Genomic DNA, 26,254 nt, shown 5'->3' on the forward strand with positions numbered 1-26,254 from the left:
TTGTGAAATCAATTAGTGTATTCAGATGTTGACATAAGACTTATAAAAATAAGTATAATAAAGTTTTTATGTCTACCTATTGTAAAATAAAACCAGACTGAGAGCCATGTACTAAAAGTTGTTTTAACAGTTGGTTAGAGAAATAACAAGTTATAATATAATTTTCTTATATTTAGTATAAAAAATGGAATAATGTGTTGTATGAAAAGTAAAAAAGAATAGTTTCCAGTGACGGTATTTCAACTGGGTAACTCGATAAAAGATAGTGCATTCAAATATTTAGCTAACTGACTCAAAATGAAACAATGGAGAATTTAGGGTTAACCACATTTATGGTGTAATTCCAGGATTTCAACATAATTCAAAAATTGCAATTATTTCTCTCAGTGAAAATTAAAAGCTGATGAAATGTATTCCAGGATAGTTTTACTATCACAAAGATGAATTTGATATGTTCACGTAAGCTAATAAACACAAGTTAATACAGCCACATGCGGTCTGCTATTGTCTGGATGACTTCGGCTTGTAGCTACACCAGAAACTCGCATGAGCATAAGACTTCAACCTGCAACTTTCGTGGATGGGTGCATATTAATCACATTCTAAATTTTCACTCTGAATTTGCCTAAACTTGTATAACTTAAAAAAAAAAACACACAAAATGAGTCATTTTACACTGCCAATATACTATCCTGTTTTTTTTTGTGTATTGGAACAGGCATATTCATGTAAAATTACAGATATTTATAAATTTGTAGATTTACAAAAACAATTTGCATTACTACAAAATAGTGTTTGCATAAATAATAAGTTCGGATTATGCTAAGTGTTGTACCTGTACCTCCAATAGTTGAAGTAAACAGCTTACTGAATAGGTTTCCAATATTAACTGTGCACATTAATAAGTATAATAAACCAAAATAAATGTCTAGTTATTGAATAGTCTATCATATTTTTTGTGGTTTTAAAAATATGACTGAATGAAACATTTCAAATATAAAATTATGCACCAATTTTCGTAAGAAATACTCGGTTTTATCTTGAAAAATGTATTTCATATTAGCAAATATTACCATGACCATGTGTTGTATAAAGTTACAGTATCTTTCTTGTAGTATTGCAAACTATTTCTTGGCAACTAGTTTCCAAAGGAATCTTTTGAAAAGTACAGAATTTTTTTTTTTTTTCTGTTTACATAATGCTCTACAATTACTGAAGTAATATTAAACACTAATTAACCTCGATAAATCTCGCATATTCTTAGCAGCTAAGTAAGCGTTAAGTTAAACATTGTGTGTTATTCATTCGTGCCTCTGTTGCCGTCGGCTGTGAACAGAACGAGCGAAAGAACATGCAGCACTAGCGCAGTGTCGTCTGCTACCTGCCACACCACAACACAGGAACTGTGTTTTCATTGCAGCACAACGAAATAGTTTGTTTCTTACACAGAAAAGAAAATAGCTGTAATTACGAAACACACGAAACATTTATGTAATCCTTAAAAAAAATGTTTACCTTACAGCATACAATATTTGTGTTTCCACATTTTTGCATTTACGAATGTTGAATTTGTCACAATATGTTTTCACTATAATAAAGAACTCTGAACCCAGTTGTAACTAAGAGAGCCTTTTGAGAATATACTTTAGAATACAAATGCAATGAACATTTTTTGACTCATGTGAAAATAAAAAGTTATAAATGGAATAATGTCACTGTCTGAGAGCACTTTCCGCTCTTACTACACGTCAGTTATTTAGTCTTAAAAATGATTTTATAACATTAATATCAGCTTTAACTGCAAGAGCAACGATTAGACTTCAAATAAGTAGCTACAGAAGATTTCGCTTTCCTTAATGGCATTGAGAGCCAAGTTTCAAAAAAACCTGAACTGTGCCCTTAACATGATTGTTGATTATTTACACAACTGATGGACTCCTTACATTTGGCGTTTACTAATACCTAAGGAATTTCTGAGCTCCACAATATAATTAAGGGACAATCGACACGGGTGATGGGCTTGTTTCTCGCGCTTATCAACAAACTGGATTTATAATATCAAAGTCTTACAAAATATTCTATTGAGGATTGGACTCTGAGATGCTTGTTCAACATTAAGTCGCATCCACAAAGTTTACTTGCATAAACAATTCTAAAAACGAATAAAACAATATTTACAATCTCTTAAAGACAAGGACAGTTACATAAAGTGGCTAGTACGAATTTCAATAAGGTGTTAGTTTAGTTTTAAACTTTTTTAAAATTATTGCCTTAAATTCTTGAAGCGAAGGACCACTCAACTAGCGGTGGTGTTGACGGGTCATCGTAACTCGCTTGATGTCTCGAAGAGCCAACAGCGAGTCTTCTCTCGTTCATGGGTCGAAATACAGACGAGACGTCACCACACGGGCAGCGAGTTGCAGAGTTGTCCCCACCTCGGAACCTCGTCTTCTTGCGCATGTGCCTCCGCAACAACGCTGCCCCCACGGAGCGCCTGATGCAGTTGGTCACTCTTCGGTGGTGCGGCGTTCAAACATTGCATTATGGGAATTTAAATGTTGCAAACAGTTCCGGTGGTCCAGGCTTGAGTGATCAGTGTCGCTTGGTGCCATGGTGCTTATATTGGGACCAAATTGCTGCAAAAAGTTTTTTGTTTGTGCAGTTACTGTGTTTGTGCAATGCAGGAACTACCCAGTGAACGGTTTCCTTTTTCGTGAGACAGGTGCTTGAAATGCCATCGTTATATGAGTGTTTATATATGTGGTCCACCCTGAAGCATCAGCCAGGTAGGCAATATTGGATTTCATCACAATCGTCATTGCACAAAAACGAGACACTTATCATCTGATTTGGAACTAATGAACAGAACATTTGCCCAAATGTTAATCTATGTTTTAAAGTGCTATAACATACAATTTTTCAGTATACTTAATATTAAAACAGTTAAACACAACTAAGGAATACAGCCCAGTGGTCTAGAACTACCGTTTTGAGCTAGTACCGGTGCAAATTAACATGCTATAAACTAATTTTAATGATATTTATGATTTAAACGTCACATTTTCTTTTAAACTACTAGAAAAAAATTTTTTTGGAGTATTACGAACTCTTGTATGGTCATGCCCATCGTATAGGCAGCTCTAGATAGAAGTTTCATTTCCAATAAATATTTAATTTTGATCTGGACAAAGGTGTAAAAATGTGTCAATTAATGCTTTCATGTTTACTTTCATTTTAAATACTGTTTTATGAGTAAAATTTGTGTGTTTATCTCACCTTTTGTCCTAAGACTGGTGTTTATGTTCTGTTCTACGTATTTGTCTTTTATTATATATTTCTCAATAAATCTTGAATTGAAAAGTTTTAAATGCTTAGTGATTTTATTGCGAATGGCTCCCAGCTTTTATTAAATATTTTTTACTGAGACTTGATTTCCACTGATTGGTAAATTATAAAACAGTTTTAAATAAATAGTAATTTTGAATGAAGGCAAGTTTTGTGGGGTTACAAGTCAGTATAAAATACAAACAACTGTTGTTATTGCTATTATAAGTAAGTAGTAAGTAGTAGCACCATATTTGCAACTTGATGCTTAGTTTATATAGTACTAGTTAATTTCCACTCTGGCCAGCAGCACAGCGGCCTAGGTTATAAGATACTTCCTTGCCACCCAGGCCCTTGGGTTTTAATTCTTGCTGATTATCACTTTACATAATTAAAACATTTTTTTATAAATATTTTGTTTAAAAGAAATATTTTAATTTAAAAAATATGTTATATTACTATAAGAAAAAATATTAGATATTACTTAATATTTAAATTACAGTAATAATTCATAATCCAGTAATAGTTCATGTACGCAATCATCTTTTATTTACTGTACAGGATTCCATAACATTTTGGTTTCCAAGGTTTTTATGATAATCATCATTCAGATTCTGTTTGTAAAAACATTTATAAGATTCAATTTTTTTTAATGAAGAAATATAACTTTGTAATTATTATGAGCACTTTTTATAACAAATGTTATACCCATTATTATTTTATGTTTAGCAGACTGAATGAGTGTAATTTAAATATCAAGAAATAAAATTATTTGTAAACAGTAGATATATGATATATTTTTTAATTATATAAATATGACCATCAGCAAGAGAGTAAACCAGAGCATCTGGTCCACAGACATGTACTTAATCACCAAGGCTGCTGAAAGGTTGGCATGCTGAATTTTAACTAGTATACAAACTGTGCTTAAAGTTCCAGAGGCTTTGTTCTCAGAATTGTCTTGCCAGTGCACTTTATTATTTTAAGGGGTAAACACCCTAAAGGTTATACAACTAATGCACTTGATTATCATCCTGTATATATACATATATATATAGTGCATTTCTCATGTGTGTGTATATTTATATTTAGTGCATTTTTCAAGGTGTGCCTCCCCTTGTTAATCTACCTAATAGTATTTCCTACTTTACGAAATCTTGTTATACGGAACCGTTGCTGACACACAATATATGTATGTGTGTGTTATTTTAAAGAAGCCAAACATGAATTCTTGAGGAATAGAAGACGTACCAGGAGCTAAATAATATAATTTTGTAGCAGACACAATATATATTCTCATTTTTACTTACATTTTTTATAACATTCATTTAAAATAAATTTAAATTGCATTTGGTTTTCAGATTTTCATTTCTCTTAGTGGAGTACTACTGGAGTCATCACAATGTTCCTATCTATGCTGCCCATCTAAAACCATTCAACTCGACAAATGCAGTCATCAGCATCCACCTGTTTTCATTCTGCATCTCTCATGGTACAGTGCCTCCGTACAGCGAGTTTGTAGAGTACGTACATCCTACTGCTGTCCAAGTACCTATTACACCAAGCAAGCACTTGTGAAAACACTGCAACTAGACATGTGCAGTCGTCAGCTTCCACCTGTTTTAACTCTGCATCTCTCATGGTACACTGCCTCTGTTGGCGTGTGTGTTTTCTTTTTGTGCTCTGTCAATGCTGAAGTGTATAAGTGTAAATGTAGAACAGTTACAGTTTTAGAAATCATTTCAGAAACAGAAGCAATACCAGTTCACAATAGAACTAACATAGGAGGGAAAGGGCATGGAAAGAAAATACAAAACCTGTGACCTGCGCTCCTGCGTTGTAGCCTGACTAGCAGACTTGAGGGCTCTTGTCAGAAACTGCTGGGTGTTAAACTTGAACGTGCCACTTGCTCTAGGAAAGTCAGTTGTTGAGACAATAGTTGTTTGTGATTGAACCCCAAGAAGGAAAGGACACAGCTTACCGTGTACATCATCAGGTTAATAGTTATTATTTGATCCACTGTGGAACAGAGCCGTTGAATGTCATGTTCCTGTGAGGATTGTGGAAGTCACACGCACAGTCTTGCAGTTTGAATGTTCCTGTTCTGCACTGCTCCAATCAGCTAATGTTAATTGTTACTTATTGTTAATATCTGCATTTGTAGATAGCTAATTTGTGCTCTTTATACAATTATTTGTAATCTGTGTTTGTGTATTTGTAATATTTAAAGTAAAAAAAATATTTAATTATGTAATGCTGTATGTTAGCTGCACATGATGTTAGTGATATGTGCATGTTAAATGTACTGTTGCAGGGGGCAGATCACAAGGGCGTGGTGCAGGTAACCAGGGTGCGTCAGCACATGGAGCGAGCACGGCTGCTGTGCGAGCTACTGCGCAAGCGAGAGAGACTCAAGGCCAAGATGTTCCGAATGTACGTATCACCCAGGGCTGCTACTCTACCCTTGTACACGGGCCAGAACCTGTACAGCATCCTGGTGCACGGGACACATGTTACGTGATGCAGGTGAAGGTGTGTGTGATGGCGGGTGTGGTACTTGCAGGAAGGAGCGGTGCTTAGAGCTGGAGCTGCAGGCCCTCGTTTGCTTTCTGCGACGGCTCTGGGAGTTGATTCAGGCCCGCGACATCAACAACATTTTTTCGGAGCCCGTCGATACTTCCAAGGTAGCGGGCTACGCGGAAATAGTGGCCCGCCCTATGGACCTGAGCACCATGCGATCCAAGATCGACAACTGGGAGTACCCTTCCCTGGACGCCTTCGAGCAGGACTTCGATCTCATGATCGACAACTGCCTGGCCTTCAACGCCCGTGACACCATCTACTACAAGGCGGGTGTCCGGATGAGGAGTAAGGTGCGTTCCCTTACGCTCTCGGCCACAACCGGCCATCGCTGAGTTCCACGTGTGTCTTCAAATACATCTGTGCTTGTTTTTCTTGAAAAATGACAATCAGGTAAACTTATAAGTTTTTTAATGTTAGGATGTATAATATATGTTGATATAGGTTCAAGATAAAGAGACTCAATACTTTTACTCACACGTAATTCAAGATAATTTAAAATGAATCTAGCTGCTGCATCTGCTAGATCGAACTATAACATACGTAAAGTCCTTTTACTATCTTGTACTTGTTTACAGATTTTGGAGGTTTGTTGATATGGGTCTCGTTCTGAGATTTTTTTGTAAATATGGGGCACCACTCTTTGTGATTTAATGAGTAGAGAGACTGCCATCATTATCACAGGGCGTGATGTCTCCCTTGTTAAAAGTGTCAAATTAGCCCAGCAAGGCTGTTCAATCACGTATGGTCTGAAGGCAACAGTATCCTCAGAGTTTTTAGTTATTTTTGGCGATATATCATCAGTGAATCCAACTTCATCTTTCTGAGGTTTTGTTGTTTTATTTGGTTTATTGAACACAATAGACTTGTTCTGATCTGACAGACTATAAACTGGCTGACTTTAACATCTCTGAGGGTCTGTTGACACTATGTTGAATCAGCCGAGCATTGTTCACTGACCTACTTACCGTTCCTCGGCTGTAGGTCTCCTTGTCCGGAGATGCATGAAGTGGGTGTATATCATGTTTCTGCAGAGTAACTGCAGCATAAGAAAGTTGTAGTAATTCACTTCTCGTATCATTTAGTAACTTTTTAAAATACAATTTTCATTTTACTGTGAGAACATATAGCTTAGCTCACATTTTTCCAAGTAAAGCTTCCACGCCAGGAACAACCTCGTTATTTAGTGGTTCATCAATTTTAATACCAATTTTACACTCTTTACACGCTTTGAGGGATAGATTTAGGTCAGAGCCCTTTGCACCTGACATGAGTGTGGGTATTTTATCTTTAATAGAGTTTAACCAGAGACAAGCTAACAGAAGCACTTGGTATCATTGTTTTAGCACTTACCTTGTCTACTGGAGTTACAGACACAGCATTTCAAATCATTTTCAATTAAAAATCCACTGAATTCGTGTGAGTTATCGCACGAACGAATGTTGAACATGAAATACTGGAATCAGTAGCGAGCAAATAGCGGAACACGAGAGTGGCTGTTCGTCCGAAACATGTCCGACTCCGAAAGAGGACACCCGGCTCCTGGAGATCCGTTATAACTATTAAGAAAAAAATGGAATATTTAATGATCATATCATATTAAATATTTTAATTGTCTATGTTAACACAAAAAAAATTAATTACTCGCATAGTTCTGAATTAACTTTAAATCCCGAGCTGCCGAAGGTAGGGACGCTCATCTAAAATCCCTTTGAGCCGCAAGTTGGCTTTGGCTAACGCTGAAAAATATAAAAATATATACCAAACAAAACAATCTATTTTTTTTTTCATTGCAAAAAAATTTTTATCTAATGCTGCACCCAAACAGATCAATAAAATAATTTTACAGTATACATTGTAAATTGTAACCAGTTACTAAAAAATAGCTACACACTAAAAAACATTTAATATATTAAACAACATTGACTCTTGACCCTTATTTTATGGCCACCACCAAGAAGTCAAGAGGAGGTTGTTAACTTGTCACCCCCCACCGTCGACGCGTGGGAGCGCCTGAAACACTCCATGCGGCCAGCCACCTCAGTGTTGCCCCTCTGCGTATTGTCGGCAAGCGTGTGGCCGTGTGGTCGTGTGGCCGTGTGGCCGTGTGGCCGTGTGGCCGTGTGGCCGTGTGGCCGTGTGGCCTCCTGCCACTGTGTCTGCTGTTGAACCTGCGCGTCCCGGCCCGTGAAGCATCTCTCTCACACAACGCGTCCTGTTCTCTTACATTCCGTTACATGTCTGTTCTTGTGTAACATACCTCACTTTTCTCGTCTGTTTCATGTAAACCTTGACAGGTGTTACACTAAACTTACATACACTATCAGTCTGCCCTGACAGGTACCTGCCTCACAATTTCAGAAAATTTTACATCACTTTCTAACTCGAACTTGTGCCGGAAATTAGGTATTTTGGCACGTTTTTTTAAAAATTGTTATTATAATTTTAAATTATTTTTGGAAATTTTATTTTATCTCCCCTGCTGTTACTAACTCCCACGACGGTGGCATGCATCGTGAGCGCCCATAGTACGGTATTGTCAGACACTGGTTTATTTGGGTTAGTTAACCTGTCCATGCATTTAGCATTGTCTTACCTGAACATCTTGGACTGACCATGCCTGTAATTTACAGTGTCCAATTAACTGTTGCAACTTATTTTAGTGGTAATTGTCAATGCCCCTAGGACAATAATAAAACTGCTGGAACCTGAACGGACAAGAACTTGTTGGCTAGGCGGCTATCGTGCGGAGAGGGTAGCGGTGTGTCCCTGGATCTCCTCAGGGTCACCCACGTCTCCTGTAGCCACTCCGCCCTACATACTGGGGCTTCTTTCTTCTCATCGCATGTTCCTAGATGTGTATGTTAGCCACACACTCATCACCATGGTTTAATGAGTGCATCAACTGTACCATTTTATTCCTGGGAGTTGGGGGACAGGAAATTTAGGGGTATCTGTGCACCTATATAGCACAAAAGTTTCAGACTCTTTGTAATATTATTCCTAAAACATTACTAAGTATCAGTAGGGTAGACTACATTTTTTTAAAAAATTTGTTTGCTGTATGGATGGATTTATTATTACTGTGTGTGATAGGAGTTTTCCTTGTAAAAGCATAACCACTTTGTTGCCCAAGATGTTTGGGAACGGTGAGTCGCGACAGAGATTGGGCGTTGTCGCAGTGCGGAGCGATCCTCTCCCAGGCACGCAGTGACCTCGCCTCCAGCTGCATAGACCCAGACACGGGCGTGTTGCTCTCCCTGACGACCAAGCAGCAGTGCCCGCCCTCTGCCGAGGAGATAGCCAAGCAAGTGGAGGCCCTAGTGGAGCGATGCAAGGTGCAGGTGAGTAGTCTGCTTCTCCACGCGAGGCTGCCAGCTCAGCTCGGCACGTGCCTAGATGCACACTGTGACGTGCGTGTGCAGCCCAGCGCGGAGGACGTGTCGCAGCTGCAGTGCCTGCTGGGGGGTGCAGAGGACTTGGCGCGCGGCCCGGGCCGCTCCAAGCTCATCCGCTCCATCAAGTCACACTTGAAGATAGCACGTCGCAAGCTCACCTTGGGCGCTGGTCCAGGTAGGCACTGCCTCTGTCTGCTCCCTGTGGTGGCCTGTTATTGCTAGGGTGTCTATGCTACGAGCGCTGGCCCAGGTAGGCACTGCCTCTGTCTGCTCCCTGTGGTGGCCTGTTATTGCTAGGGTGTCTGTGCTACGAGCGCTGGCCCAGGTAGGCACTGCCTCTGTCTGCTCCCTGTGGTGGCCTGTTATTGCTAGGGTGTCAGTGCTACGAGCACTGGTCCAGGTAGGCACTGCCTCTGTCTGCTCCCTGTGGTGGCCTGTTATTGCTAGGGTGTCTGTGCTACGAGCGCTGGCCCAGGTAGGCACTGCCTCTGTCTGCTCCCTGTGGTGGCCTGTTATTGCTAGGGTGTCTGTGTGCTACGAGCGCTGGTCCAGGTAGGCACTGCCTCTGTCTGCTCCCTGTGGTGGCCTGTTATTGCTAGGGTGTCTGTGTGCTACGAGCGCTGGTCCAGGTAGGCACTGCCTCTGTCTGCTCCCTGTGGTGGCCTGTTATTGCTAGGGTGTCTGTGCTACGAGCGCTGGTCCAGGTAGGCACTGCCTCTGTCTGCTCCCTGTGGTGGCCTGTTATTGCTAGGGTGTCTGTGTGCTACGAGCGCTGGTCCAGGTAGGCACTGCCTCTGTCTGCTCCCTGTGGTGGCCTGTTATTGCTAGGGTGTCTGTGCTACGAGCGCTGGTCCAGGTAGGCACTGCCTCTGTCTGCTCCCTGTGGTGGCCTGTTATTGCTAGGGTGTCTGTGTGCTACGAGCGCTGGCCCAGGTAGGCACTGCCTCTGTCTGCTCCCTGTGGTGGCCTGTTATTGCTAGGGTGTCTGTGCTACGAGCACTGGTCCAGGTAGGCACTGCCTCTGTCTGCTCCCTGTGGTGGCCTGTTATTGCTAGAGTGTCTGTGCTACGAGCGCTGGTCCAGGTAGGCACTGCCTCTGTCTGCTCCCTGTGGTGGCCTGTTATTGCTAGGGTGTCTGTGCTACGAGCGCTGGCCCAGGTAGGCACTGCCTCTGTCTGCTCCCTGTGGTGGCCTGTTATTGCTAGGGTGTCAGTGCTACGAGCACTGGTCCAGGTAGGCACTGCCTCTGTCTGCTCCCTGTGGTGGCCTGTTATTGCTAGGGTGTCTGTGCTACGAGCGCTGGCCCAGGTAGGCACTGCCTCTGTCTGCTCCCTGTGGTGGCCTGTTATTGCTAGGGTGTCTGTGTGCTACGAGCGCTGGTCCAGGTAGGCACTGCCTCTGTCTGCTCCCTGTGGTGGCCTGTTATTGCTAGGGTGTCTGTGTGCTACGAGCGCTGGTCCAGGTAGGCACTGCCTCTGTCTGCTCCCTGTGGTGGCCTGTTATTGCTAGGGTGTCTGTGCTACGAGCGCTGGCCCAGGTAGGCACTGCCTCTGTCTGCTCCCTGTGGTGGCCTGTTATTGCTAGGGTGTCTGTGCTACGAGCACTGGCCCAGGTAGGCACTGCCTCTGTCTGCTCCCTGTGGTGGCCTGTTATTGCTAGGGTGTCTGTGCTACGAGCGCTGGCCCAGGTAGGCACTGCCTCTGTCTGCTCCCTGTGGTGGCCTGTTATTGCTAGGGTGTCTGTGCTACGAGCGCTGGCCCAGGTAGGCACTGCCTCTGTCTGCTCCCTGTGGTGGCCTGTTATTGCTAGGGTGTCTGTGTGCTACGAGCGCTGGTCCAGGTAGGCACTGCCTCTGTCTGCTCCCTGTGGTGGCCTGTTATTGCTAGGGTGTCTGTGCTACGAGCGCTGGCCCAGGTAGGCACTGCCTCTGTCTGCTCCCTGTGGTGGCCTGTTATTGCTAGGGTGTCTGTGCTACGAACACTGGTCCAGGTAGGCACTGACTCTGTCTGCTCCCTGTGGTGGCCTGTTATTGCTAGGGTGTCTGTGCTACGAGCGCTGGCCCAGGTAGGCACTGCCTCTGTCTGCTCCCTGTGGTGGCCTGTTATTGCTAGGGTGTCTGTGTGCTACGAGCGCTGGTCCAGGTAGGCACTGCCTCTGTCTGCTCCCTGTGGTGGCCTGTTATTGCTAGGGTGACTGTGCTACGAGCGCTGGCCCAGGTAGGCACTGCCTCTGTCTGCTCCCTGTGGTGGCCTGTTATTGCTAGGGTGTCTGTGTGCTACGAGCGCTGGTCCAGGTAGGCACTGCCTCTGTCTGCTCCCTGTGGTGGCCTGTTATTGCTAGGGTGTCTGTGCTACGAGCACTGGTCCAGGTAGGCACTGCCTCTGTCTGCTCCCTGTGGTGGCCTGTTATTGCTAGGGTGTCTGTGCTACGAGCGCTGGCCCAGGTAGGCACTGCCTCTGTCTGCTCCCTGTGGTGGCCTGTTATTGCTAGGGTGTCTGTGTGCTACGAGCGCTGGTCCAGGTAGGCACTGCCTCTGTCTGCTCCCTGTGGTGGCCTGTTATTGCTAGGGTGTCTGTGTGCTACGAGCGCTGGTCCAGGTAGGCACTGCCTCTGTCTGCTCCCTGTGGTGGCCTGTTATTGCTAGGGTGTCTGTGCTACGAGCGCTGGCCCAGGTAGGCACTGCCTCTGTCTGCTCCCTGTGGTGGCCTGTTATTGCTAGGGTGTCTGTGTGCTACGAGCGCTGGTCCAGGTAGGCACTGCCTCTGTCTGCTCCCTGTGGTGGCCTGTTATTGCTAGGGTGTCTGTGCTACGAGCGCTGGCCCAGGTAGGCACTGCCTCTGTCTGCTCCCTGTGGTGGCCTATTATTATTAGTAGGGTGTCTGTGTGCTACGAGCGCTGGTCCAGGTAGGCACTGCCTCTATCTGCTCCCTGTGGTGGCCTGTTATTGCTAGGGTGTCTGTGCTACGAGCACTGGTCCAGGTAGGCACTGCCTCTGTCTGCTCCCTGTGGTGGCCTGTTATTGCTAGGGTGTCTGTGCTACGAGCACTGGTCCAGGTAGGCACTGCCTCTGTCTGCTCCCTGTGGTGGCCTGTTATTGCTAGGGTGTCTGTGCTACGAGCGCTGGCCCAGGTAGGCACTGCCTCTGTCTGCTCCCTGTGGTGGCCTGTTATTGCTAGGGTGTCTGTGCTACGAGCACTGGTCCAGGTAGGCACTGCCTCTGTCTGCTCCCTGTGGTGGCCTGTTATTGCTAGGGTGTCTGTGCTACGAGCGCTGGTCCAGGTAGGCACTGCCTCTGTCTGCTCCCTGTGGTGGCCTGTTATTGCTAGGGTGTCTGTGCTACGAGCGCTGGCCCAGGTAGGCACTGCCTCTGTCTGCTCCCTGTGGTGGCCTGTTATTGCTAGGGTGTCTGTGCTACGAGCGCTGGCCCAGGTAGGCACTGCCTCTGTCTGCTCCCTGTGGTGGCCTGTTATTGCTAGGGTGTCTGTGCTACGAGCGCTGGCCCAGGTAGGCACTGCCTCTGTCTGCTCCCTGTGGTGGCCTGTTATTGCTAGGGTGTCTGTGTGCTACGAGCGCTGGTCCAGGTAGGCACTGCCTCTGTCTGCTCCCTGTGGTGGCCTGTTATTGCTAGGGTGTCTGTGCTACGAGCGCTGGTCCAGGTAGGCACTGCCTCTGTCTGCTCCCTGTGGTGGCCTGTTATTGCTAGGGTGTCTGTGCTACGAGCGCTGGCCCAGGTAGCCACTGCCTCTGTCTGCTCCCTGTGGTGGCCTGTTATTGCTAGGGTGTCTGTGCTACGAGCGCTGGCCCAGGTAGGCACTGCCTCTGTCTGCTCCCTGTGGTGGCCTGTTATTGCTAGGGTGTCTGTGCTACGAGCGCTGGCCCAGGTAGGCACTGCCTCTGTCTGCTCCCTGTGGTGGCCTGTTATTGCTAGGGTGTCTGTGCTACGAGCGCTGGTCCTGGTAGGCACTGCCTCTGTCTGCTCCCTGTGGTGGCCTGTTATTGCTAGGGTGTCTGTGCTACGAGCGCTGGTCCAGGTAGGCACTGCCTCTGTCTGCTTCCTGTGGTGGCCTGTTATTGCTAGGGTGTCTGTGCTACGAGCGCTGGCCCAGGTAGGCACTGCCTCTGTCTGCTCCCTGTGGTGGCCTGTTATTGCTAGGGTGTCTGTGCTACGAGCGCTGGCCCAGGTAGGTACTGCCTCTGTCTGCTCCCTGTGGTGGCCTGTTATTGCTAGGGTGTCTGTGCTACGAGCGCTGGCCCAGGGAGCCACTGCCTCGGTTCTTTTCTTGTTTTAGTTTGCTCGCATTGAACGAATGCATTATTGTATTCATTTAAATTGAAAGGTAAGAAGTCCCTTTATTCTAATCATTGCACATTTTATTTGAAATAATTTTGAACTATAGCTGTTAAATTAAATAGATGCTGTATTCAGTTTTGTATAACTTTCTTTCATTATTAAATGGGACATTAATTTAATTGGATTTACATTATTGTCTTGGCAGTCTTGTTTATTTAGGTATAAACATTAATCTTATAAATCTCTACACTGTTATTGAAAAGTAAGTCAATCTTGTAGAACTGAAAGTTGAAGTTGACCATGTATCATCAGAATCAAGTCAGTTGTTAAGTTAAGCTGGGTGCAGGATAGTGCAAGGTAGTGCAGTTGAGGGCAGAGCAGTGGCGCTGTGTTTCAGGCGTGTTGTCTAGGCGCAAGGCTCGCGCTGGTGCCAGAGGCTGCTACAAGACCGCTGCTTCCTCGCCGTAGGCTGGCAGCTCTTCCTTACAGAATCTGACTACGCTTCTCTCAGTCATACACCTATTTCCTATGCCAAACATGTACTGCATGTTCATAAAGCTGTCAAATGTAAAGCATATTTATGTATCTGTTCCTTAAATACGTGTTACGACCTTGTTGGTGTGCCTGTAGTTTTACAGAGCTGTCACAAATCTCAAGCACTTTTTAAAAGAAGTGACATATGTATAACGTATGGTTACCAAATGCATATTTGTATGTGCATGAGGTATCTTGTGTATTTTTGTTTCAAAGTTGCCTGTTCTCTGGTTAAGGCTTTTTCCCACTATGAAATCTACTGCTGTTAATTTTTAGCTGACATCTAGAGTGGCATACTGTTTTAATGTGCAACACAGGCAGTGATAGTTCTGTCACGCTCGAAGAATGGCGGGCATTGTGTTTGTTGTTATTTGTTCCAGTTGAATAAGATAGTGTGGTATTAAATGGTTTACAAATCTGTTGATACTGTTTTGTTTCTGTGGCTTCAAACATAAAGATTAAAATGTATGAAATTGCACCATATTGCAGTTAAATATCAGTATACTCATAAAATGTAATGCTAGTTTTGAAATGTGTAGTTCACAGAGCTGAGAACCTACTAGTGGTGCAGTAGTTGGTCAGGGCAGCAGAGATTCAGCGCTGTTGCGTCGCGGCTGTCGAGGATCCGAGACCTGAGAAGGTGCTGAAGGAATCAGCTCTCACCTAAAGCCATTGCGTGTCGTATCGTGTGAACTGTTGTTGAAATTTTATGTTATGTATGTATGATTGTAAATTTGTTTGTGCTTATATTGCATATATAAAGAAAAAAAGCTATCATAAATTTATTGCTGTTAATGTTATTGCTGTCAATATTTACTTCATAAGTTTACATATGAATAATATTTTATAATTATAAAGTATGCAGTAAATAGTAAAGGAATGTTGTTTACTTGTGCAGAGATGCTATTACTATTTTCATGTTTGTGAAATTATGTGAAATGTTGCATTTTACCAGTCTGCAGCACTCCTAGTTCGAGCTCAGTGAAGATGGTGTCTGTTCTGTGGTTCACTACTGTTCAAGTAAACTTGTAGTTCTGTTGAATGTTTGATTAAACTTGTGTTTTCTGTATTTTGGTTCACTCACCATTATTAATACGTGGCATTTTCTTGTCTTAAGTGTGGTTCATGTTCTGTAATGAAAAAATACATGTGTTGTTCTTTTGAGTGAGTTCTAATACTGTATAAATCACTCACTAGTATTAGCTCACTAGTTGGCCTGGGATCACGCACTAAGAGAAATGCAAGTATAGCGTTAATTTAATTTCTTATATTGATTTGCTATACATCTTGACCATTATTTAACATGATGCAGTAAAATTTAATTACATAGGCACTTTTTTTCCCGTCATCAAACTGAATTAAATGTAAACAATATTTGGTTGCAGGATAACCAACCTACATAGAAAATAATGTGGCAACTTATTCAGGGTGTGTTCCTATACTTCCAACTGCCTACAAGTCTGAAAATAAAAAGGCAAGTGACGCACAAGTTTTCATCTGTTTTACTTAAAGGAACACACCTAATAAATATTTATTTCTTATAAAGATCGCAGGCTTTCGCGGCAATTGTCTGAAGTAACTTGGCTTCTGGGTTGTAGCTGGGTCCAAGGCGAATATATCACCGACGTTTCGGCTGACATTGCATTCGCCATCATCATGATAGAGTTACCCGAGTTATTTCAATGTTGACCAAAATGTCTGTGATGTAATATTCGCCTTGGACGCAGCTTCAACCTAGAAGGCAAGTTAATTAATTTATTTCTTATGTTGGTATGTTTGTTTATGCTTCAAAAGTAATGTCCAGTTATCCATCACCTCCCAACAACTGGCGACTGCTTCAAGCAGCTCCCAGGCTACCAACCCCTGCATCGTCTCGTGATGTGCCGTCATCAGTGGCATGAACAATATTTCAACATCTGTGGCAACTATGTAGAAAAATTGCTTTTCATACAGCAATTACAGTGGCTTGGAAAAAAATTGTGATCTTTCCCTCAATAAAGTGGAACTTATTCCTGTATTTGTCTTGTTTAAATACTGGAACTCGACAAGAAAGGGAATTGTGGCTTGTTAAAATTTTAAGCGAGAGAAATCTTTCCAATAGGAAATGGGATGGGTATTGACTATTAGAGAGTTATTGTAGTTAGATATTTTTAAAAAATGTCCTTACTATTTGAAAGTAAAAATGGTTGGTTTTTATTTATGTAGGCCCAAACCTAGTAATTATACATTGATAAAGGCAAGTAATATTCAAGGACAGCAAAATACCATAACATAAGGTTTGCCTATTTTATTTTATGATAATCATGAAATTAAAACAAAAAGCACTATGTGCAAATTTGTGACGAATTCAGCTCATTTTTTTTACTTTTAACTCAAGTTATTCACTCATTTTAGTTATTTACGAGGTCATATACCACTCGGCAATGTAACACAAATATTAACATCGAATTTCCACTAGATTCTAGCTATTCTGTTTACATTTGTTAATGTTGCTGTCAAGGCACAATTCTGCAGGGAAGCCTTAAGGTGTATTTACAATTGAAAATTAAGAACTGTTAGCATACTTACAACATGACTGTGTATACTAGTGGGATGGCTTATGATTGTCGTGTAGGAGTTTATACGGGTCGTGTGCGAATCACATGTTAACTTAGACCTAACAGAGATAGTTTTATTTGTATTTTTCCTTAAGAATTTTCGGAAGCACCAATCAGAGCACAGTAGTGTAACGAAACATTGTTACAGATGAACTTTTTGCATTGGTTTTGTGAATCAATATATATTTAGTTTTCAGTGCCATGTTTGTTTGATATATTGAAGTATGTGCTATGGTATTGGAATTGTGATATTGTATGTACATTACTCTATGCTTAGGAAGGAGTTTTAAAAATGAATGAAAGAATTGATATCCTCGAAAAGGAAATAATTAAAAAGAAATACGAAGGCCGTGTTTTTCCTTTTGAAATGATAATCGTATAAGATTATATTTTATGAGTGAAGAAATTAACTAAATACAATCGAGTCTGTCGACTAATACTGAGTACTCGTCGGAATTTCAGAAGTCCAAAGGTATGAATTTCGTTCTCTACCATTGACAACAGTTGGCCGGGATTTATAATTAAAACATTATAATATAAACTATATCGTGGTGTGCATTAATGTTGAAACCCAATTTTAATATTGACAATAACTTTTGTGTTTTTAAATGATGTTCCCAACCTAACTTCCAGTCATTTAACAAACATTTGAGCTGACACAAATGGTTTATTTGTTCATAATTTTACATACTTAATTATAATTTTCCATATACTATCACAGATTCAAGCTAACCATATTGTTCGAGCTTTATTTATTGTGTAGAATCTGTGTTTCAGTATTGAGGATTAGCCTATAAGTAATTTTTTTTATTTTTATTTTGTAATTATAACACAGAATATTATACATGCACACACACTCACAGAGAAAATTTTTATTCACAATGAAGATCCTAATGTTAGTATTAGAGAAAATGGAGCCCAGTACGTGGGGCACGAATGTACGACGAGTGCTTTGTTTAGTTATTTAGTATTTTTTTTAGTTTGTTATTGAAAATATTGGGCATCTTACTACCTACTCCATACACCATGTCTAGAGGTAGTGCGTCAGTTTACAGTCTCCGTAATAGAACTGAGACTACCTACAATGAGTTAAACGAAGTTGAGGTTATTAACTCAGGTAGTGACACGCTAACAGCTTCGTCCGAGGACATGGGTTCACAGGAAAGGGTAGTTAAAGTGGACAGTCCGGTTACATCGCTTACCAGAGAATGTGAATGTTTGGAGCGGCCGTTGGTCCCCGCTCAGATACCTACAAGGTGTGACACCTCCAGAACTTCAGTGTTACCAGCTGCAGCTGCTGTAATTGAACAGATTCAGGAACCTTTTAATGTAGCTTTGGATAGGATATCAGCGGATGCAGTAGTAACAGAACCTATACAAACAGCTGTCTTGGGCCATGTGTCTATTCCATCATCAGAAGTCTTCGATCTGGATCGTTTAGGCCAGATGTTACTCAACTTGCAGGTCAACATAAGTAGTATACAGTCGGACATTAGCAGCGTGCGTACAGACCTACAGTCGGACATTAGCAGCGTGCGTACAGACCTACAGTCGGACATTAGCAGCGTGCGTACAGACCTACAGTCGGACATTAGCAGCGTGCGTACAGACCTACAGTCGGACATTAGTAGCGTGCGTACAGACCTACAGTCGGACATTAGCAGCGTGCGTACAGACCTACAGTCGGACATTAGCAGCGTGCGTACAGAATTACAGTTGGGACTGTTTAACATAGAGACCTGTCTAAGAACCGATCTCAATATATTAGAGGGGCGATTGGAGTCAAAGTTCAGGGAACAACACAAGACCTTGGAACAGCTGGCTGATCGAGTTTCACAAGGACAGTCCCAGGTCGAACAGCTGGAGTCACGCACGAAGGCGCTTCTCGTCACTGCTACACAAGAACGCCAAGAGCTTAAGAGGCAGTGTTCTAATAACCACTCTGCCATAAGGGAAGAGACCTTGCACCTATCCGAAAGATTAGATCACATAGAAGAGACAACATCCATATTAAGCAATCGAGTCGAAGCGATCGGCGGCGACGTTATGCAAGTTGCGGAGAAGGCTGTTGAGGCTAAAACATTCTCCCTGAGTCAGCGTGTTGAACAACACCACCACCAAGTAGAAGCCCATGTACAATCATTGGAGCGACGAGTACATGAACTAGGATCAGCGCTTATTAACAACCATATTCCCAGAACAGAAATCGAAAATAGCAGTACATTAAAGGAGAGTAGGAGTCAGGATACTGCGCCAGACATGCCAGTAGTTGACAGACAGATCCTGAACACGCCTGCCAACATTACCAGCCTAGACCCGGCTGCACTTATTCATCACCCTGCTCGCCAATGGTCGGAGTCTATGCCGACGTTTTCTGGCAAGTCATCCGAGAATCCTGTAAGATTCTTAAACAAATTTGAAGAGTATGTAAAAACCTTTGGCTTATCCGATACAGAGAAACTGAGATGTTTGAGCACGGCTCTAAAGAGTCATGCATTTTACTGGTGGGAAATACAGCTAAACACCACCCACTCGTATGAACATTTCAAGGAGAAGTTTCGACAACAGTATTGGAATCTCAGGATCCAAGGGAACTTACGCGCACAACTTCACACTGAACGGTACGATCCGAAGCGCGGAGCATCTCTGGAAGCACATATTTCCAGTATGTATGAAAGAACTAGATACCTGGACCTGGCTATGACAGATGAAGAGTTCATTGCTACCGTGTCAACACAGCTTCCTTTAAAGTACCAAATGCAACTGAGTGGCAGAAGCTATAAAGATGTTACCGACTTCCGGGAACAGCTGTTGTTACTGGACAAATTGGAAAGGCTCCACAAGTCACAATTCAGCAAAGAAGAGTCTGAAACGAAAGTGACATACCCAAAGCATCAGCCGGTACATAACTATTGGCAGTCGCGTGATAGTAAGCAGCGAGAAGACAGACAAGCGGTCGTCAACCTGCTAGAATGGGAGAGTGAAGAGAATCCACGACGCAATCAGCAAGGCCACAGAAGAAAAGGTGGCTACCACAGCCAACGTTCCAGTTGTCCACCCAGACATTCAGGTCCATACAGGAGCAAGACCTGGTGGTCAAGTAACCAAAAGTACCACAGTGACAATGAAGACAGTCAAATGTACCGAGATGAACCTCGACGAGGTAACAGAATTCGGCGTTCCCTATCACCGGAGGAGCGGCCACCCAAGAAATCTACGTCAGGACGATGCAAGTCTCATTTGGACGAAGAGTACGAGGATGCAAAGAGATATCGCAAGTCTTTCGACAGTCGATACACCAACAAGATCGAAGAGGACCGACTGTCATCACACCAAGTCAACACTGTTTCAGGGAACAGCAGCATCGTTCAGGGCAGTAAGCAAGCATCATCGTCTTTTCAGAAAGCATTCTCACCACCAGTAACTACGCAGCAGTTAGGGTACTTCGCACGCCACGAGCCATTGAATCCTGCGGCGGAGGCATTTCAGGTGGCCCTAGCCAACTCCACGAATGGAGGAGTCTAGATCGGTCTTTGACGATCAACCCTGCATATTTACCCAAATATGACATACCACCAACAGAAGACAATCTACCCAGTGGAGAAGTTCGTAAACTAGTACATGCTATCAGAGGCTGCAGTAAGACGTCGGCGAAAACCAGCATCCAAGCATCGGAGCTTCTGCATAGGAGATCTAGTATGGCGGAAAACCGCACCCATAAGCAAGAGTTGGGAGTTCGTAACTAAGAAGCTATTCCTACTCTACACAGGTCCCTATGTCGTCACGGAAGTCGTGAACTCGAATTGCTACACATTAAAGGATTTGAAGACTAATCAAGTCATAGGCAGATACAACCTAACACAACTGCGAGAGTACAAAACGCCCATCACTCAAGTATAATGTCGACATGGAGTCCAGAAGCTTTCTAACGAAAGGCTAAAATAGTCAAGCAGTCAGCTTATAAAATGAAATTTTATTTAATTCTTAGTCTGGGGTTTAGAGACGTATTGTTTACACATTGTGTGTAGTGAGGTGATAATCCAGTTTGCAGTATACCGAGGAGTCGCACTAATGTGAGCTTGGCATCGTGTATGTCGACTGAAATTGTATATCAGTCGATCGTCCTGCGAAGAGGTGAAGAGATATGCCACCCTCGCCGGGATATAGATACTGCAGTGTCTATGGACATTTAGCCGAAGAGCTATTGCTGCAGGTGGGCAGTCAAACATAGTGTTTGATGTATTATGTCAAGGTCATACAGTGAAACTATTCGGAAGCAACCTGAGAGAAACCTACTGTTTTAAGGAATTTTTAGTAATTGGCATTAATTGCATACACGAAAACCAGCTGATTTGCTTAGTTTTAGTCATAGTTAACAATGGTATTCGGCATACTCCATGTGTTAACTTAAATGTTGTGACTTGAACTAAAATGCCTATGGTGTTACTGTATGTAGTAGTATGTTCATGACAGCATTGAGAGTTTATAGTTATTCAAACAAATACAAAGCACATGCATATATTAGTAGTCAGTTATATTATATATGATGAATCCCATGTATGTTTAGAACACATTACTACTTTGAAATAATAATATTTTTCTCAATTTGATTTAAACATATACACCTTCTATTATATCCAGGAGATAACCGAACGTGAGTATGGGATACTCCAAAAGTATCCAAATTAGGAAAGTACACCCACCATTGTGTACAATTCCCTAACCAAGATTAATTAATGATAGTTAATATGACACATATTGTACATAAGGAAATGACTAATCATGACTAAAACAAAATTGTAAATCCTAAAAAATTTATCTATTGTGTTATTGAGATATTATAAAGTTTAACACGTGTTTTAATGTTCAAACAGTTATTGTTAGCGAAGGTTAGCATTACAATTATTACTTAAGTTAGTATTGAATATTGTCGTAATTTATGAAAATTTAAATGTAATTTGAAACTAGCTAAGTTTAGGGTTATTTAAGTAGTTCAATTAAACCTGCTGTGTCAGCAACAGCAAAAACAGAAGTGAGGGTAGGTGATTAACTTACATTTGCAAGCATGTAAGTGGCACATAATTAAGCTTAGTGAAGTGAGATTATGCTGGGACACCTATACTTCGAGTGCGAAAGCTAAATGTGTAACAATGATAATGTACCTAACGGGAAAAACTGGACTTGAAGCATCCACGTCGTGTATGATGTGACAGTATCACGTCACCACATCACCAATTACAGCAGGTCGTAGTGACGACCCCTGCCACTGCCGCGGACCACAAAACGCTGTCCGAATGCTGGAGCGGCACCATGGAAGCGGGATGTCTTCCGTCTCGCATCCAGTATGCCTTTCTTCCTGGATGCTGTTCGGGAACCTCTTCGTTAAGGCACCCTTCTAATGGAGTCATGTTGCAGTAACAGGAGTGCCGGGGTGAGATGCATTAACTTTCTCCCAATCGCTCAAAAACTGTTATATCAAAGTCTGCATCAGCCGCCACCAACAAGGATTCTCCTCTGGTGATCCGCTGTCTGCTGAATCGTTGGGGAAAATCGCCATCCGGACGATGTCAAACTGCTCCCTTAAAACCATCATATTGTTCTCATTAAATCAGTGGTCAAGTCTTGCGAGATTTGTTATATATATAGTCAAAAACTTTGATTAAAAACCTATGTTGTGCAAGTTGCGATGTTTGTAACTGTTGTGTAAAAGAAAAACTCAGACACGTGATACAATATAACAGCGACTTTTTTATATACACAACAGGGAGCGGCAATCTGTAACGAAACATTGTTACAGATGAACTTTTTGCATTGGTTTTGTGAATCGATATATATTTAGTTTTCAGTGCCATGTTTGTTTGATATATTGAAGTATGTGCTATGGTATTGGAATTGTGATATTGTATGTACATTACTCTATGCTTAGGAAGGAGTTTTAAAAATGAATGAAAGAATTGATATCCTCGAAAAGGAAATAATTAAAAAGAAATACGAAGGCCGTGTTTTTCCTTTTGAAATGATAATCGTATAAGATTATATTTTATGAGTGAAGAAATTAACTAAATACAATCGAGTCTGTCGACTAATACTGAGTACTCGTCGGAATTTCAGAAGTCCAAAGGTATGAATTTCGTTCTCTACCATTGACAACAGTTGGCCGGGATTTATAATTAAAACATTATAATATAAACTATATCGTGGTGTGCATTAATGTTGAAACCCAATTTTAATATTGACAATAACTTTTGTGTTTTTAAATGATGTGCCCAACCTAACTTCCAGTCATTTAACAAACATTTGAGCTGACACAAATGGTTTATTTGTTCATAATTTTACATACTTAATTATAATTTTCCATATACTGACGTCGTCCGGGCCTGCGGCCCCTTTGAGCCCGATACGACACCGCCCAACCACCATCTATATTCAAACCTCCCGCTCGTGCGTGCGTGTGTGCGTGTGTGTCTAGCCCGGCAAGAGGGCGCTTAGAAGCAGTGCGGCGATCCCTAAAATTGCTATGTTAATATTAATTGTAAGCCTTTTTGTTGTTTTCATCCATCTTCGCCCCAGTGCTGTGTAGTTTACTTGTGTTTCTTTAATTTAAATAAGTTACCTTAAATAACTATAGACGTTGCCCGGGCGGACCCGAACAGGCACGGACTTGGACGAGGATAGGAATGCTTTTATATGAATTATCATTAAATAAGTAAATAGTAACAAACTTTCCATTGTCAGTAATTTTTATATATTTTTAATGTTTATCTGTAATTTACTCAACTTTCGCCGGGGCACGGAGTCGTAGAATACAGTAACGGTAATTGTGTTGGCGCGAAGGGCGCCATGTTGCCACCTGCGAGCGATGAGCTCAGCCCAGTCCATCTTCATCACTGACCGAGAGCAGACGCGCCAGCACCCCGGGGACCTCAACCTTTGTTCATCACTGACCAAGTAATTTCTGTATCGTTAATTCTTTTTAAATCGCTTTCGTTCGTCATCCTCGGGGCAGCTCTCGGCCAGCGGGCTGTTTAATTAATTAATTGTCTCAGTCGAGTTTTTCATCACCGTGTAATAAGTATACTTTGCAGTATGGCCACGTGTGTGGACCATGCCCTCACCTAAACCGATTCGTGCCTCAGGCTTTTTAACCGTGTAATGTGTAACGTGTAACGGGCGTGTAGAGAGACGTGTTAGTGAAATTAAATCTGGAGAATAAATATAAAGTGAGTACTTATTTAATCACGTGGTGAGTGAGTCTAGGAGTGTGGCGTGCCCGACGCCTAGAGCGGGCCAGGTCTGGGTAGCTAGGATAGAAAGGGCTGGTAACTCGTCCCCACTTGGGCTACGTCACGCCCTGAGTGAGAGACTCCGCCGGGTCCACGTGCCCTTCCACGTGGTGGCGCCCATAGTTAACATCTCGAAATCACCGGCAATGCGCGATCAGCCCTCAAATGGCGCCCAAGAGCGTGGGGCGAGTTACATCTTCCGCGAAAACCAGACCTGTACGAGCGTGTGAGATAGGCGGTTGTTACGCGGAGCGCGCGGAACTAAAGTTCGCGCTGGAACTATTGTTCGCGCGGAGCGCATAGCGGGACTCTGGCGCGCCAGCCACGTGATCAGCCAAGCGCACGCTTCCAGGAATCCGCGCACAAACAACGGACTCCGAGCGCAGTAAGTAACACAGTGCTGATGTGTTCGTGAGGACTGTTCGTGTGCAGAGTACCACGTGCGTAGACATGTATCCGTATCCGGACGAGTGTATCGGGTGTTACTTTCCCCGCCCGAGTTGGGACTTGCATGGCAGGACCGCCGCCGGATACGAGTGTGGCTACTGTACGGAGTACCGCATACACGGCGTGACGAAATGTGGAGCTAGGTCGTGTCCCGGAGGTAGTAGCGAGGGATACCGCTGCCAGGAATGTGCCGGCCTGTGGCATCGTGGCTGTATCGGCGAACGTGAATGGACCGTACTGCGCAAGTTTTTTACCTTCACGTGCGCACGGTGCACTGCCTACCTAGCCACCCAGGCGCAGTACGAGGCAGAGACGCTGGAAAATCCTCCACGACACGCCTCGACGCTTCCCGAAACGCCGACGCCGCTCACGCCGACACCGACTCCGATCACGCCGACACCACTCACGCCGAAAAAGACGCCGCTCACGCCGACGCCAACCACGCCGAAAACGACTCCGCTCACGCCGACGCCAACCACGCCGGAAAAGACGCTGCTCGACTCGCCGACGCAGCCCGTGCCAAGGACGCCGCCCGTTGCCGGAACGTCACCGCCGCACCAAGCCGACTCCTCACGCACGACGCCGACCCCAGCACCACGAAGGTACGTCCTGACGTCACCCGCACCGCCACGTGTTACGTTACCGACGCCTACCGCTCTGACAAAGACGCCCGTCGTCCTGACGCCCACGCCCGTCGTCCCGACGCCGACGCCCGCCGTCCCGACGCCCGCCGTGCCGACGCTCATCGACTTGACGTCTCCCGACACAAGTCCGATCCCGCCGCCGCCTGCCACACTGCGTTTCGTCGACCCGACGCCACTTATCCCGACGCCGACGCTCGCCGTCCCGACGCCGACAATTCCGCTTCCGCCACCTCCTGTCCTGGAGCCGCCAACCTCGGCACCTCTCGTCGACCTGACGTCTCCCGACGCTGGTCCAAACGCATCATCGCCAGCAAGAACTCGTTTCGCCGACCTGACGCCACTCATCCCGACTATGATGACGCCTGACTCGCCGAAGCCAACCGAGCGACGCCCGACAACGACCGTCCCGCCGCAGTCTGATACGCCGTCCAGCACCCGCCTCGTGTCGGAGACACCTCCCGACGCCGGAATGACCTCGCCACCGCACCGAACCGCTGTCCCGACGCCACCAAGGTCATTTCCGGCGAAACCCGCATCGTCTCCGCCACACGACTCGCCACGGACGCCACCAGACTCGACGCCGACGCTTCGTGTCACCTTGTCGCCACCACCTGGCTTCGACGTCATCCGGCCGTCGTCACCGCTACCAGAGTGCGCAGTCGCAAACAGGACGCTTTGCGACACGATGTCCAGGGCCATGACGCCGAGACGCCTGAGCGCCGCCCCGCCGCCTGGATTTGCTCCTCTGTGCCCGCCTGGCTTCGAGGCACAGACGGATGAACCGGACCGAAAGAGACGGACGCGCGCGACGCCGACGCTGACGCCGCCTACATGCCCACCTGACACGACGCCAGAATCGACCGAGGCGCCACGACGCCCGATTCCGACGCCGATCGCCGCAGTACCGGAACACCGGTCAAGTGCCCTGCCGCACGAGACGCCACCCAAATGTCGCAAGTTGGCAACATTGGGACGCCGCACCGTGAAGAGTCGCCTGAGCTCCCTACATCCGCCTGTCGCGATGCAGGTCGACGCCACGACGCCGGGACGCCCGACCGTCCCACCACCGAACGTGACCACCACCCGGACTTCGACACCTGTCACCCGTCTGTCACGACGGGCCGCGAAGCGCCCGCCTGTCGGCGAGGCTGAGCCG

At 44.3% G+C, this 26,254-nt stretch overlaps 2 protein-coding genes across 3 annotated transcripts in view; one reads left to right on the forward strand and one right to left on the reverse strand.

Moving 5' to 3' along the window:
* Positions 1–15,196, forward strand: part of LOC134530049 (peregrin-like) — a 75,768-nt gene extending 60,572 nt beyond the window's left edge. For both annotated transcript variants that reach the window (XM_063364591.1, XM_063364590.1), the window contains exons 11-15: positions 5,639–5,757; positions 5,888–6,197; positions 9,087–9,248; positions 9,330–9,477; positions 13,991–15,196. In XM_063364591.1, the coding sequence (XP_063220661.1) occupies positions 5,639–5,757; positions 5,888–6,197; positions 9,087–9,248; positions 9,330–9,477; positions 13,991–14,061 (810 nt within the window). In that variant the 3' untranslated portion in view covers positions 14,062–15,196. The remainder of the gene's footprint in view (positions 1–5,638; positions 5,758–5,887; positions 6,198–9,086; positions 9,249–9,329; positions 9,478–13,990) is intronic.
* On the reverse strand, positions 14,706–25,873 carry LOC134529989 (uncharacterized). Its single transcript, XM_063364515.1, has 2 exons — positions 24,846–25,873; positions 14,706–14,770 (listed from the first exon to the last, which is right to left on the reverse strand). The coding sequence occupies exons 1-2, from the start codon at positions 25,795–25,797 to the stop codon at positions 14,706–14,708; spliced, it is 1,017 nt and encodes a 338-aa protein (XP_063220585.1). The 5' UTR covers positions 25,798–25,873.
* Between the last annotated feature and the right edge of the window lie 381 nt (positions 25,874–26,254).

This window comes from Bacillus rossius, chromosome 3, assembly GCF_032445375.1.
Source record: "Bacillus rossius redtenbacheri isolate Brsri chromosome 3, Brsri_v3, whole genome shotgun sequence".
In the NCBI taxonomy this organism is placed as follows: Eukaryota; Metazoa; Arthropoda; class Insecta; order Phasmatodea; family Bacillidae; genus Bacillus; species Bacillus rossius.